Consider the following 13980-nt stretch of genomic DNA (forward strand, 5'->3'; position numbering starts at 1 on the left):
TTGGCACGGGGAAGGTGATGTTTCCAAAGATGTTTGGCGCCTCGCTGGCTGTGGATTTTGTGAAATGACTCGGCTTTACCCACTTGGCCATTCCTGCTTTTAAAGCAAGTTGTGTTGTTTAAGAAATATGTCAAAATGTAACCAAATTCATAGGGAGCTGTGATCATGAATGTATCAAAATCAAACTAAATGGATATGGTATAATTATTTTAGAAATATAATCCTATAATAAGGTGTATATTGACATCTTGTTTGTTTTGTTTAGAAAAAAATATGTCTGCTGTAATACAGGCTTTATTTTCCATATGTGAATCCAGTATCAATATTTGCTGAATTATTTGGTTTTATGTTGTCTGTGCAAACGAGTTGAAAAAATGAATAATGAAATATGCTTCCCATGTTATATGTTGTTGAAATGCTTCAGAAAAAAAGCCAAATAATAAAGAAATAGAAATCTAAATGACTCTTTTGTTGTCATGTTTACAAGGTTTAGTTCCACAACTACAGTAGTTATTATATAACCTATCATTTTGTGATAATCTTTTTCTCTCAGGTCTAAACATGGATCACATAAGACTCATAATTTTAAGTAGATTTGTCAGATTTAAAGATTAGACATAAATCTGCTGTGATAAAAAAATTAGTTTCAACACACAGATTATTTGAGTAATAACTCTGCATTTGCAGATTAGTTTGATTTGAAGTTGTTTTTGTTTTGCAGTGTTTTATAAATATTCCACCCATGATATGAAAAGTAATTTACGCTTCAGTAAAAACGTCTGTAGAATATTGATTACGTACAAATTAAAATCACCATCAAAGCTTCAGTTCCAAAACTCAAAATATTTTCAAAATCTATGTAACCCTATCAAATTCTCTAGGTTTGTAGTTTCCTCTCAGGTCTGACCAGAGAAGCAGAAATCACTCAGTCATCTCAGTAATCATGATTTCATGATGCTCGACTACACGACAGTTCACACGTGTCTGCCACAAGAGGGGGCACTGCTGCACTTTGTGTTCTCCTGATGATCAAATCACAGCGGATTTTTATTGAGCTTATTAAAGGACTTAACATTCTTAATTCTCCCCTCCTGCCTTTAATCACAGTGGGATGTTTTGCAATGCGACTCGATGCTAAAAACAAGCTTATAGTGACAAATCGAGCTCATGGACAAGTGGAGAGGGGGATACAGCTTAAGAATAAACACATGTATATCAAATACAGTAAGGTTTTTATTATAACAACTAATTAATATGTCGTTTAACTTCAACATGACCGTGGGACTTTATTGATTGAACTAAAATTCTTCAAATAAAATTTTGATTCACACAGCCTCCTGCTCACCCAGGAGGCTGTGTGAATCAGATCCTGGACCAGCAGCTCAATTACAAACCAGTGAACCTTCCTCCCAACCTGCAGAGAGCCGAGACAAACAAATGGAGGTGCGGCACCACTAGGTGTCAGTGTGAGTCTGAAGACGTGCTCAGCTCCTCACCTTCTACAGGAGCACTCGCTTACATAAAGGAGCAGCTTTATAACGAAACAGAGGTGAAGGTGCTTATATGTCAAATATGTTCTAGCTCTATGTATGCAAACTATTTATTGTTGGTCTAATACAGCTGTGCATGTAACATCTGGACAGTGCTTTGTTGAGAGAAACATCTGCAATGCTTGAGTAATGCTCAAGCATTTCTTCTTTTTTTTTGGGGGGGGGGGGGGAGCTGCATCCATCCTGACCCGCACCAACAATGACATCACTCTGTGCACATCAGTCACTGCTGCATCATCTCTCCTCCTCCGCCCCACCGCTCCACGCCGCCTCCCCTCAGGTAGGACCACAGCCTCACTAATCAACCTCCTCCCTCCTTCCCCTCATCCACCCTCCTCCTTCCCCTCATCCACCATCCTCCTCATCCACCCTCCTCCTCCTCCCCCCTGCTCTGTCACTCACTGTTTGACCCCGGTGACTTCATCCGCACCTGAGTCAGAGGGAGAAAAGCCGCAGACCTCGGGCCGCGCACGCCGTCGCCGCCGCTGCCGCCTCATCTCCTCCTCCTCTTAAGCGTTCATCTTAATTACAGCAGGGCGGAGACATTGACATTTTTTTCTTTTTTTGGAGTCTGAGGAATTGCGTCTATTCTTGCTCCCAGTCTGCGCACTGTGTGTAAACACTGTGATTGCAGGTTTGCGCCGCGCGTAAACGTGGAAAATACCTATGGAACCGGTCTGCGCGGTGGCGACTCTCTCTCTCCCCCTCTCTCCTTTTCTATTTCTTGGGCTTTTTCTCCGTTTAAGCACTTTTCCATAAAACGTCTGTGGACCTTTTTCTTTTCCTTTTTCCTTTTTTTTTTTACCAGCCGTGAGGAGGAGGAGCGAGGGGGTGGGGTGTGGATGCAAGGGGCGTGTTTTGGTATATAACACTTCTCACTGAGAAGTTTTGCCTGTCGCCTTGTCTTTGGGACAGCCTGTCACACATCATCCCTATAGCCTCACCAACTGGGAAACTAACTCACCTGCAATCCCTGCAACCAAATACCCCTCCACCGCCACCATCACCACCACAACGCTGTCTTCCTCTTTTTCTTTATTTTTTCAATTTTTATTTTGACTACTGCCATCTGACATGGAGACCCAGCAAAGACACGGACAGCACTCACTTTGCCACACCTGCCGGAGAGCGGAGAGCAGCCGACTGAAGGTAACCAGGGGGGGGGGGGGGGGGGGGGTGCTGTGCATGTAATCTAACAGACTCTGGCTCTGAGCTGGAACTGCGGCTTCCTCAGCTCATGCATTGCTCGCTTTTTCTTTAATTTGTCTCTTTTTCTTTTGTGCACTGTGAGCAATGTGGCATATTCATTGACATGCAACGGGGAGAAACTTCAGCGTGGAGACCTGCTTCGGATGAAGCCCCTTCGGGGGGGGGGGGGGGGACTCTGCAACAGGTTATGTGATAAGGACGATGAAGGGAGAAAGAAGGAGTTGAGGGGTGTTTTTTATTCTCCTTGTGTCTCTGCTCTTGGGTTTGGATGTTGCCGGGGGGGGGGGGACTCGCATCAAACAGCTGGTCCTCTCGCCGGCGATAGGGGGCGGTGCAAGCAGGTCTGCAGGGTCAGTGAGCTCGTTACAGGGTGAGCAAGGGGGGGAAGAATATATGCTGAGTCTGTCTTTTTCAGATAGTTAACTATCGAGCAGCCGGTCTTGCAACTTCTGCTGGGGGGGTGGGGGGAGTTGTGTAAGAGAGTGAAGCGCAGAGATACGCGTCTCCTTCGTTTTTTTCCTGCAGAATAAGCACTTCTCTCAGGAGCCACATGGTGACAACAGATAACTGTGGAGGTGGAGGGGAAAACTTCACATTTGGCACCTTGTGTTCCGTGGGGTGAGGCGCTTTTCTTCCCGAGCTAGTGGGTCAATGCATGAGCCAGACACTTAAACCCCCTGGAAGTCGCACATCTTGAGCGCAAATGGGAGCGCGCAAAAGAGAGTGGATCCTCTTACAGCTGTATCACTCCCAACATCTGGCTGTCATCTGAGAATTTCCTCACAGGCTTTCATGTGCACGACTCGTGGGAGTCGGCCCGGTTGCGTTTGTTTGAGCCGTTGTCTGTTCACGCTGAAAATGTCTGATTTGTCTCATGTCCTTGTGTTCTCGTTCTCGTGCAGGTCAAGAAGATGTCTTCGTCCAGTCGCGCGCTGCTGTTTGCACTGGCCCTGACGCTCTACGCGGTGGAAATGGCCTCGGCGGAGACGCTGTGTGGGGGAGAGCTGGTGGATGCGCTGCAGTTTGTCTGTGAAGACCGAGGCTTCTATTTCAGTAGGTTTCAAAAGCATTACACCATTTCCTCCTTTTTTTTTACAACACGAGCTGCACGAATGTTGATTCTTTTTTCTTTTTTTTGTCCTCCTCTCTGTGGAGTCTTTCTGTTGTTCGTTAGCGCACATCTGTTTGGATAGCTGAGACTATCTCGCTCTTGTCTTCTGTGGCTGTGGTATGCGTGTATGGTGTTTTTCTTTCTCTCTCTCTCTCTCTCCCTCACACACACACACACACACACACACACACACACTGAGTGGGAGACAGAAAGGAGAGTGAGAGGGAGATTATAGCCAGCTGTGAGTCTCCAAGACCTCGTCCAGGCCGCTCCTCTGCTGAGCGTGCGCATTCTGCCCCGCAGCCCGCACCTCTCATTGCATATGAAAGGCCGGCGAGCTGTGTGAAGGCACACACGACCCAGCGCGACACAATGGGCCGCTTGTTTACCAGTAAAGTAATAGCACCCCAAGAGGCATACCAGTCACCTCAGCACCAGTGTTCCCAGGCCAGGCGACCACACTGATGAGTAGCAGAGAGGGGGAGGAGGAGGGGAGAGGGAGAGGGAGAGAGAAGGGGAGGGGAGGGTGGGGGGGGTTTTTGATGTCAGGTTAAGAGGAAAGATCATTAACATCAATTCTGATCATTGCTTCCATTGTGGCAATGATGGGAATAGCTGTAAAGCATTGTGTGAACGCACTGTTGTGGCTGCTAATCCTCCCGGTGGATAATCTGCTGTTTGCACAGAGTCCAGAGTTTGCCACAAGCACAACTTCACCTCTGGTGTCGTCTCTGCAGCAGAAGAGACACTTCCCCCCCCCACCAACCCACCCTTTCCTCTTTTTTCTTCAAAATGATATTAGCCCACGTCCCACCCTCGGCTGTCTCGCCTTTGTGAGACAGGCGGGCTTCTTTGTGCGCCGCTTGCCACAGAAGCTTCTCTCCCAATCAGAAAGATCATTATCCAATTTGGGCCAACATAGATGTACCTCCCCCTTCCTCCACCTCCTCGCTTTGCCTTCTCCTCCCCCTGGGTCACCCTCTCTTTCCTCTCTCATGTTCCTCTTCCTTCAATCAAATCTAGCCTCCCCTCTCATGAGATTTCTCCAACATTGTGTGTGGGGAGCGGGACTTCAAACAAATCCTGTATTGATTGCGGAGAGTGTTCCCCTGTGCCCTCACCTTGTTCTCTACCTTTTACTCTCATGCCTCTTCTCTCCCCCTTTTGTTTTGTATTCTTCCCCTCTGTTTTGACCCTCTCTCTATGCTGATCCCTGTTTTCTCTCTACCTCGCGGCCCCTCCTCTCCTCGCTCCCTCCTCATCCTCTTTATCTCTTCTGACTTGATAAAGGACAAGGTCACAGAAGAGTTTCCATTTTACTTATTTGCTCACCCAAAGGTCTGTCTGAGAGCTTAGCAGGCTCTGTCACACTCTCTCAGTGTCCACAGCTCAGGGTGTTTACTCGTGTATTCACTCATTAAAGGACTTCCAGATAGCCTTAATCAGATTATCCTCTACAAACAAAAAGATTTGTTGCTGTTGGTCATAGATTTCCTTTTATCCTCTTTGCCCCCGTGGACTGCTATGTTTGTTGAAGTAATCCTGCAAAAACAACCTAGATTCATTACTGATGCCAGTGTTGTGTGCTCAGGCCTTAACCTCACCCTGCTCACCGCCTATCTCTATCTGCGTTTCTCCTCAGGTAGGCCAACCAGCAGGGGCGGCAACCGGCGCCCCCAGAACCGTGGGATTGTAGAGGAATGTTGTTTCCGTAGCTGTGACCTCAAACTGCTGGAGCAGTACTGTGCCAAACCCGCCAAGTCCGAAAGGGACGTGTCGGCCACCTCTCTACAGGTCATACCCGTGATGCCCGCACTAAAACAGGTACATCTCATCAACAACAGCAACACACCAGTATGGGAAACAATGCTCATTCAGTCCATATCTGACCTCCCATCTCCTGTGCCTCTATTCATCTCTGAGCCTTGCCCCCATGTCACTGACACCGAGTACAGACTGAAACCCATGCAAGAACAGGTTTATCATGTTAAATGGTCACTGGTAAGCAGTTACCTTCCATGCAAAGTGCTGATCATCGTGGAAAACAGTCCCGGAGACAGTCACAGCAAATTAGAGACAGGAAAAGGCAGAGTCATTCTCAGAGACCAGAGTGCGTGCGTGCGTGTGTGCGTGCATGTGTGAGAGAAAAAGAAAAACCTGTTAGATGGTGAAGACTGTTGGTCCGGAACATAACAGTGTGTTCTGTGAGTGTGTGATTATTAGTCACGGAACAGCAAGCTCCCCGAAACTGGCCTGTGTTGTGATCCTTGCGGTCAAAAACACCTGAGCTGGCCAGCAGAGGTCGTCTGAAATATGTCACAAACATGAAGAAGGCGATCGTCAAAGCATTTCAGGGCCTTTCACAAGACTGAGCCGAAGGCTGGTCACAAGACTGAGCTATGGCTGCTTTCCAGACCTCTTAAAAAGTCCCTTCAGCCTTTCTCTCGGACCAGAAGAGAAGGACGTTTGTAGTGATTCTGCTTCGACTTTTTAGAAAATCAGTGTCCGTGGCGTGAGATTGCTTGTGATGTAAATAAAAAAGAAAAACTGGATGAATATGACAAATGGAGAAGCAAAGCAATGGACCTTCTGTCCGAAATGCGATAAAGAGGCTGCGAGGGAATTAGTTGGGACATGTCCCTAGTTTGTCTGGGCAGGGAGAGTTGATGGGTACAGGCTGCTCCAAGGGCCAGCTGTGTTTAGCCTATTGAGCAGGCCTGAAGTGAATGAAGGGGGATAAACACTCTTCAAGTGGCAGGACCAAAACAAGCCATTCACATGGAGCACTTGCTACTCGCGCATAAATTCTAGCTGCGTTCCGCCACTCCCACTGTGTCTCCGTCTGCGGTGGCCAGCACAACACCTCGTGTTGTTCAGACGACTTTACTGTGCACGAATAGAGGTTTCGAGATGACAATGTGTCGATTGGTTGGGTCGGTTGAGGTTAGTCAGTTTGGCGGGTCGTTGGGTGAAACAACGACGTGCTCCTCATATGTATATGAGGCGAGTGACCTCCCTTCCTTTTGACAGTATGCTAAAGAGGCTGAGCTAAGCACTTGTTGACAGCTTCTCTCAGTCAAGGAAACCAAAACAAGGGCAAGTCAGAGGCGAGGCGAGTCTGTTATGACGCTCGACGCTATAAGAATGACATTTGATTTCCATTCGAGCGGCCCAACAATGACCGAATCTTTTCAGAAAGTAAACAAAGCTTTTGCTCCATTGTAATAACTTCTCGCACCGTATCTTATCAACCCCAATGAACTGACATCCTCTTTTCCCCTTTTTCCTCTATTTTTCGCCCGGCACGCCACAATAGGAAGTCCCGAGGAAGCAGCATGTGACCGTCAAGTATTCCAAATACGAGGTGTGGCAGAGGAAGGCGGCCCAGCGGCTCCGGAGGGGTGTCCCCGCCATCCTGAGGGCCAAAAAGTTTCGGAGGCAGGCGGACAAGATCAAAGCACAGGAGCAGGCAGTCTTCCACCGGCCCCTGATCAGCCTGCCCAGCAAACTGCCGCCCGTCTTGCTCGCCACGGACGACTATGTCAACCACAAATGAGCCCGCCGCCAGCCCTTTGCACAGACAAGAGTTTGGAGGGAGAAAAAAAAGACTAGGGGATTATAGCTTTGTCTCTGACGTCATTTCTGTGGCAGTCCTCTCTGACCTCCCCTGCCCTGTCCGAGCCCACCAATCCCTCCCCCTGCTCTCATCCACTACTTCTTGACCCTCTGGCCCTTTTCTATTGCCCCCGTCAAACCCACCCACCCACCCTCCTCCGGCACACAAACATGCCTTCACATTCTTCCTGTCTGAAGTCTTTCGCCCTCTCTTTCAGTCACTGACACAAAAGGCACAAACACAAATGATGAACAAAAAGTTAACAATTCGGCTGAATGCAATTCAGGTGGATCCTTAAGCAACAGAGAAAAGGGAAGGGAGAAAAGAAGATGAAAGAGATCCGTGGTTCGCAAGTGTCAAGAGGACACCCAGCGGAATGTTTTTTTGTCCCTGTGGAAGACAACTGAAAGTGAAGAGCAGCTTGCATGAAAGAACCCATTCCACATCATTTTTCCTGAGGCAAAAAGAAAATCTCTGTTAGTTCTTTTTCTTATTAGTTTGCACCTCTACCTATAAAGGGACTTCCACACTGTAAGGAATTATTTTGTAAAATTAGATTCCTGTTCCAGCACCTTTTGATCACAAACAAAAAGCAGAAAAGAGTCTGCAAAATTGCACATTGCCACGGATTACGTCAAAGTAAAGAAAAAAATGGCACTATTTTTTTATGAACAATGAACGTGTAGCTTAAAAAAATGTCATGGTGCTAGCTTTGGGAATGGACTCAAAGAAGAGGTTGAAAAGCACGTTTTTTTTTTTTCTTTGAATGAATATTAAAACTTTCCGTTTTAAGGAAAGTGTGACTTTTAAAAAAACGGAAAATAAAGGATCTGGGGGCGCTCCTGGCAGTGGCAATGTCAAGGGGGAAGTGTCACTGAGAAAAGATATGGGCTGTGTTGGCGTCTGGGCTCGCAGCGAGTGCTAGCGGCTGCTCATCACTAGCTTGCTAGCATAAGCGGCAAGAGGGACCTGAGACCCGGTCCCCGTTTCCTCCCGTCCCTTTGAGGCTGCCGGACACAGGGAGCAGCGTGGGGACACATAAGGGACACTGTGGACCGCCTGGATTGGGACAGGACTTCAGTTCTGGGACAGTACGTCCTGTTTCGCCATGGCTTTGCAGACTGCTCTGACAGGAAGTTTCATGGCATGGACAAAGAGCAAGTGGGATAATGATGATTATATTTTATTTTGTCTTTTTTTTTTCTGTTTTCTTTTCACATCAATGTTTGAATGAAAAAAAAGGAAAACCCCGTCAGTTTCTGGTACCGTGACATTCCTGTTTTTGCAAGTTAGGCATTTTTTTTTCTGTTTCCATGGTAATTATTATGATGTTATTTTACAGTTCTAAAGAAAGGCACAACATTTCAATTCAAAGGGAAAAAAACAGCAATAATGTCAACTAACATTTTATTTTGTATTGTATATCAGTAGTATTCACATGCTTTTGCCTGAAAACAAATACTTGAATATATATATATATAAACATCTATATATATATGGATATATACATACTGTATATATCCATATATATAAATATAGATATATAATTAGTTTCCAGGGACGTTGTGTTATTTTCCTTTAGTCTGAGCTGTATCTTGCGTAATGAGCCGCCAAGCTTTTTTGTTTGTTTGTTGAAATACAAATAAGGGCACTGTATAAAGGCATTATTTATTTTATTATAAAATATATTTGAAAAATTGGTCCAAATAATATACGTAGCACTGATGCTCAACTGACGGATTTATTTTGTATGATCTCTGTTTTCCAATTGGAGTTGTAAGGCTTTTTTGTAGATGCTTTGTACCAAAAATAATGTCTCTTGTTTTGTTTTTTTCCTTTTTTTTGGTTTTCCATAGTTACTATAAATTAATATTTTAACAGCAGCATAGCCTGGATTGCTTAGGCATCTTATGTCACAGAAATAGGCACATACTCTGAATATGTTGGGTCTGCATGGATTTCCAGAAGCCTGTCAGGGTCGTCTGTGAAAAAGGAAAGCATCGATGAGTGATTTTATCATTGGAAAAAAAAATAACTGTTCAACATTGATTGTACTCAAACCCACTATGTTTTTTTTTTGTTTTTTTTAAAGCCACTTTAGTATTGATGGCGGGGAGAATGATCAGTCCTTCATTAAATCATGTCTTTGTAATTATGCATGGTGTCCTATGGTCTTCTAAGGAGCATCTTGCATGTGTGCCAGTGCCACGGCCGTGTGTTGGTTTGGGTCATGGGGCCGTAAATGTCCAGTCAGCTGCAGAGTAGAGTTAGGGGTTCAGCTTACATGTGACTCGCACGTGTCCATGCCCTAATTGGGGGTAATGATGTCGTTAGTTTGACGTTAGCAGCCATCAGAGGTCAACTAAAGGTCATTGTCTAATCAGGAGATCTTATCTTCCATCTATCTGTCCCTCTTTCTATCTATCTATCTATCTTCTGTCTACCTGTCCGTGTGTCCGTCTACCTCTGTCTATCTGTCCTTCACCTATCTTATATATGTCTTTTACTAATCTTACATCTATCCTATCTCCTCTCCTCTGTTTGTAGAAGACATTGTCCCCGATCGTACACCATCAGTATGTATGTGTGTCTGCGGCGGTGGAGCCGTCGTGCGTTTTGATGAAGGGCTAACATGCTGAACCATTTGTGAAGCACTCAGGAACAAAAAAACACAATCTACGCTCTCCGAGGGAGAAGTGGAGTTAGTCTCCGAGTGTCTAAGAGATATCGAGTTGTGGAAGGGCAGCTGAGGTTGTCACCTGTTACCTGGCCACAATGATACAGCTCTCTGCAACTAACCACTGAAGCCCATGTCAGAAACAAGGTCATCCTGTGCCACATCATAGTCTCCTCCTCCGTTGTGTCATGCGTCACCCCCACGAGATGGAGACTTAATGGATACTCGCCATCCTGCGGTGAAGAGTCAACCCAATACTTTCTATCTTCTTTCTGTCAGAGAGATCTCAATTATCAAGGCTACGTCCTGTCTCTAATTATATTCTACTTCAGTTGTGCAACAAAGCAGGCAGTGCAATTATTATTGTTATTATTATTGATATTATTATTATATTTTCTATTTTATTCTATATTTTCCTGCTAGGACTGCATTCATTCACTATTGTAATGTTCAAACAGGCTACTCTAGTGTTCTTATGAATGGCGTGAAAGACAACCACTTCTTTTCGCTGAATATGAAGAGATACATTGCCGAGCAATGGCAACTTTTTCTGTGTCAGTAGCTCACTCAGCCTGTGTGTATTTTATTGATTTAACCTCTGCACGCTAGAACGTCCGAAATGCACAATTCATGTACTTTCATTTTTAATATCAATAAAAAAAAACATTTTATCAAACGTACAACGTCTAAAAGATTTACTGCTTTGTTCAGTGTATCTGCCTGTCCTGGATGTGTGTTAACACTGCTCGGTGTGTGTTGAGCTCCAGGGCCACTTTTGAAATCTTTTTATATAAATTAAACCGTATGTACCCTGTAAATGATTTATTACATCTTAAGGCCTTGCAAAGAATCTCCAGCTGCTTTTAGCACCCTCTCTCTTCCTCTCAACCACCCACCATCCCCCTCGCTCCCTCCCTCCCTACCCTCTCCTTTTCTCTGCCTATCTCTCCGCCTGCCTCCACGTCCGTCTGTCTGTCTGTCTCTCTCCTGCTCCATGATTGTGCAAAGTGTGCCAAAGTGGAAATCAGCACTCACAGAGTGGCAAGCCGGATGGCCGCAACTCCTCAGTCCTCTCTCTGCTGCATGCCACACTAAACCTGACCTGTTCTCACTGCCTCCGACACACCATCCCAACATCCATCCCTCCATCCTCCAGCGGCTTGCTAACTACTGGAGCAGGCTGCACCTCAGCGGCTAAGTATAGTAACCAACTTGTCTCAAATTATCACATGCATGTTGCTGAAAATGGCACGACCTTTCATTGTTGACGTTCATGCACACACCCACCCATGGGATGTCTGTTGAGGGGCAGATTTAGAGTAAATCTGTTCCCAGATGGGAACTGTTTTAGTCACTGAGGTTATCTTGGTGCAGCGCATTATGAGAGAGTTGGAGCTGGACAGCCGGGAGAGGCAGAAATCTCCATTTTTTTCTCTGGCTGCAGTGTAAAGTCCTGCCTCACAGTGATGTGTTACCCATGTGTTGCTTCCGGGAAAAAGTGCAAGATCTGCTCAGTTATCAATGCAGAGGAGCTTGTGTTCTAGGTTTTATGGTCATAAATCACTCAATTAAATCCCCTCTGCCTGTTCTCATGAAACCTCATTGCCCCACTGAGGAGTCCACCTTCCTGCAAAAAGAGGGAGAAACTCAGCTGGAAGTGCACGCTGTCAAAAGTAGTTCATCTCTGAAAGATGGCTAGAGGCTGCACAAGTTCACACACAATCATGCGCATACTGAACTTGCATGCAAACACATGCAGATGTTCACATATTTTCTCTCTCGGCAAGTGAGTCCTGCAGCATTACTCAATTCCCTGTATTGATTCATGCATTATGAGTGCAGTGTTACTCATTCCCATTACAACACTTTATTCTCACACTTTCTTTAACCTTTCGACAGGTGTGTGTGTGTGTGTGTGTGTGTGTGTGTGTTTGTGCGTGTGTGTGTGTGTACCCGCCCTGGGACTCTCCTGTTCCCTGCAGGTGTTTATACAGAGTGGGAGTCTTTCGAGCTAGGAGATGAGAACAGGGACTCTCAGGTCCTCAGGGCTTGTCACGTCACCGCTGTGCCTGGCAGGGCAGCATCTGGCACAGCATAAGTCAACCAAAACAAGCTAAACTGGGCCAGCGTGAGCCAAGACACACACTTGTTTTCATGACCGTTGAGATTGATGGTTGTGTTGGTTTGATCTTATTAAGATCGTTAAAGCTGATAGTTCAGTGGTGTGGGAGTTTAGTGTAGATAGATGGAGGGAAATAACAATGCAATTTATTAAATATTTATTTCTGCCAAAACATCCGCAGCGCTGAGCGGTGTAAAAGGCTGGGAGGGATTTGACTCGCGTCGCAGGAATGCATGTAATTTGGGAAGGTGCATTTTAACTTGTTGTCGAATTTAAATTTGTCTAAATCCGGAACCGAGACTTGAAATCCCTGTAACATTATCCTAAATAAGTAAACAATAGAAAGGAACGCAAGAAATGCCACCTCAACCTAAACTGGTGTTGCCAAATAAACCATAAACCCCAAAGCCGTGCATCCATCCCCATCAGAGAGGCCTCCTGAACTGTGGAGCGGAGTGTAGATGTGGGTGGCACAACTCTCCCAGGCCTGACATTGGAAACTGCCAAAGAGCACACTAGAGTTAGTTGTGGTTGGCCGGATGCACGGGATGCATGTAAGGCCAGGCCAACTATTGAGGCACAGGGTTTGGCAAGCCCAGACCATCACAGCCCAGCGTGGCCACACAGGCCAATTAAGACAGGCCTTCTCCTCTCCTTCTTCTCCTCCCCTCTTCTGTCTCTCTTTCATCTCTCGCTCTCTCTTTATCTCTCACTTTCTCTCTTGTACTCCCTCTCTCTTTCTCCCGATCCTCACAAAGCGTGCTCACACATTCCTCCTCTCCCACTTTTCCTCCCTAATTGCCATGGACTGAAAAGAGGGATGGAGAGAGGGGAATGAGATTGAGAGAAAGAGACAGAGAGAGGGAGAATCGGAGGGAAAGGGGGTCATACCACAAAACATCTATGGCCAGAACAAACTGTACTGGCCCCTTGAAATAGTCAAAACTCTTATGTGTGGTGTGTATGGCCTCGAGCATCCACCTCTCCGTCTCTCTTTAATCACACAGAAACACAACTATTTGGCTAATTTCCCCAAAGAGCGAAATTCCATAATGCAAAACATAATTCAATCTACATCCTTGCATGGACTCTGAGGTGGTTACGGCAGAGCCAGAGTATAAAGAGGTGATTGTGTTTCTTCAGCGCCCCACAAAACTATCTAATTGTTGATTCCTAATCAACCAGGAGCTGCGAGGAGGTTTTTCTAATTATGTAACCGTAGGTTCTGACATATGAACAATGAAGCGAAAGTGTTAGTGGCTTTTCTGCAAAGTAAAACTATGCGTGGAGAGGAAAAGAGGGTCAGATGTATTGAATTTTGCTCCTGAACAAGTTGGTTTGCTTATGTTGTTTACATGTCGTCGTAATCCAGATTTTTGGGATATTATTCTCTTTAAAAAACAGTCTGAACTAAGTTCTAACGTGCAAAATACACCGTTTCGAATTCAAGAGTATGTGGACGAGACAAAAACAAACTATTTCAGCGCACAAAAACAACTGCACAATGTCGGTGTTTGTTTTTGGTTGATGGCTGACCGTCTCCCTGCAGCCCACTCACGCACTAAACATAGAGCGCTTGGGACGCTACGTTTGTAGAGTATCGCAATTTTTGAGGATTCTGGTGCCTTTGTCAACACAGCAGTGAAAAGGTCAGAGAAACAGCAGGAGAAATAAGGATGTGACAAAATGTGTGGG

At 45.6% G+C, this 13980-nt stretch overlaps 1 protein-coding gene across 1 annotated transcript; it reads left to right on the forward strand.

Annotated features, from left to right (window-relative positions):
• The first annotated feature begins 2429 nt into the window (after positions 1-2429).
• On the forward strand, positions 2430-10846 carry igf2b (insulin-like growth factor 2b). Its single transcript, XM_062389365.1, has 4 exons — positions 2430-2699; positions 3662-3812; positions 5513-5694; positions 7187-10846. The coding sequence occupies exons 1-4, from the start codon at positions 2625-2627 to the stop codon at positions 7424-7426; spliced, it is 648 nt and encodes a 215-aa protein (XP_062245349.1). The 5' UTR covers positions 2430-2624; the 3' UTR covers positions 7427-10846.
• The last annotated feature ends 3134 nt before the right edge of the window (positions 10847-13980 follow it).

This window comes from Platichthys flesus, chromosome 6 (assembly GCF_949316205.1).
Source record: "Platichthys flesus chromosome 6, fPlaFle2.1, whole genome shotgun sequence".
Taxonomy (NCBI): Eukaryota; Metazoa; Chordata; class Actinopteri; order Pleuronectiformes; family Pleuronectidae; genus Platichthys; species Platichthys flesus.

Excerpts from the sequence above, each read along its gene's own strand:
- igf2b (XM_062389365.1), top strand. The coding sequence starts at position 2,625 with ATGGAGACCCAGCAAAGACACGGACAGCACTCACTTTGCCACACCTGC. Across the intron at positions 2,700-3,661 it reads CGGAGAGCAGCCGACTGAAG|GTCAAGAAGATGTCTTCGTC; the intron begins GTAACCAGGGGG and ends GTTCTCGTGCAG. Across the intron at positions 3,813-5,512 it reads AGACCGAGGCTTCTATTTCA|GTAGGCCAACCAGCAGGGGC; the intron begins GTAGGTTTCAAA and ends GTTTCTCCTCAG.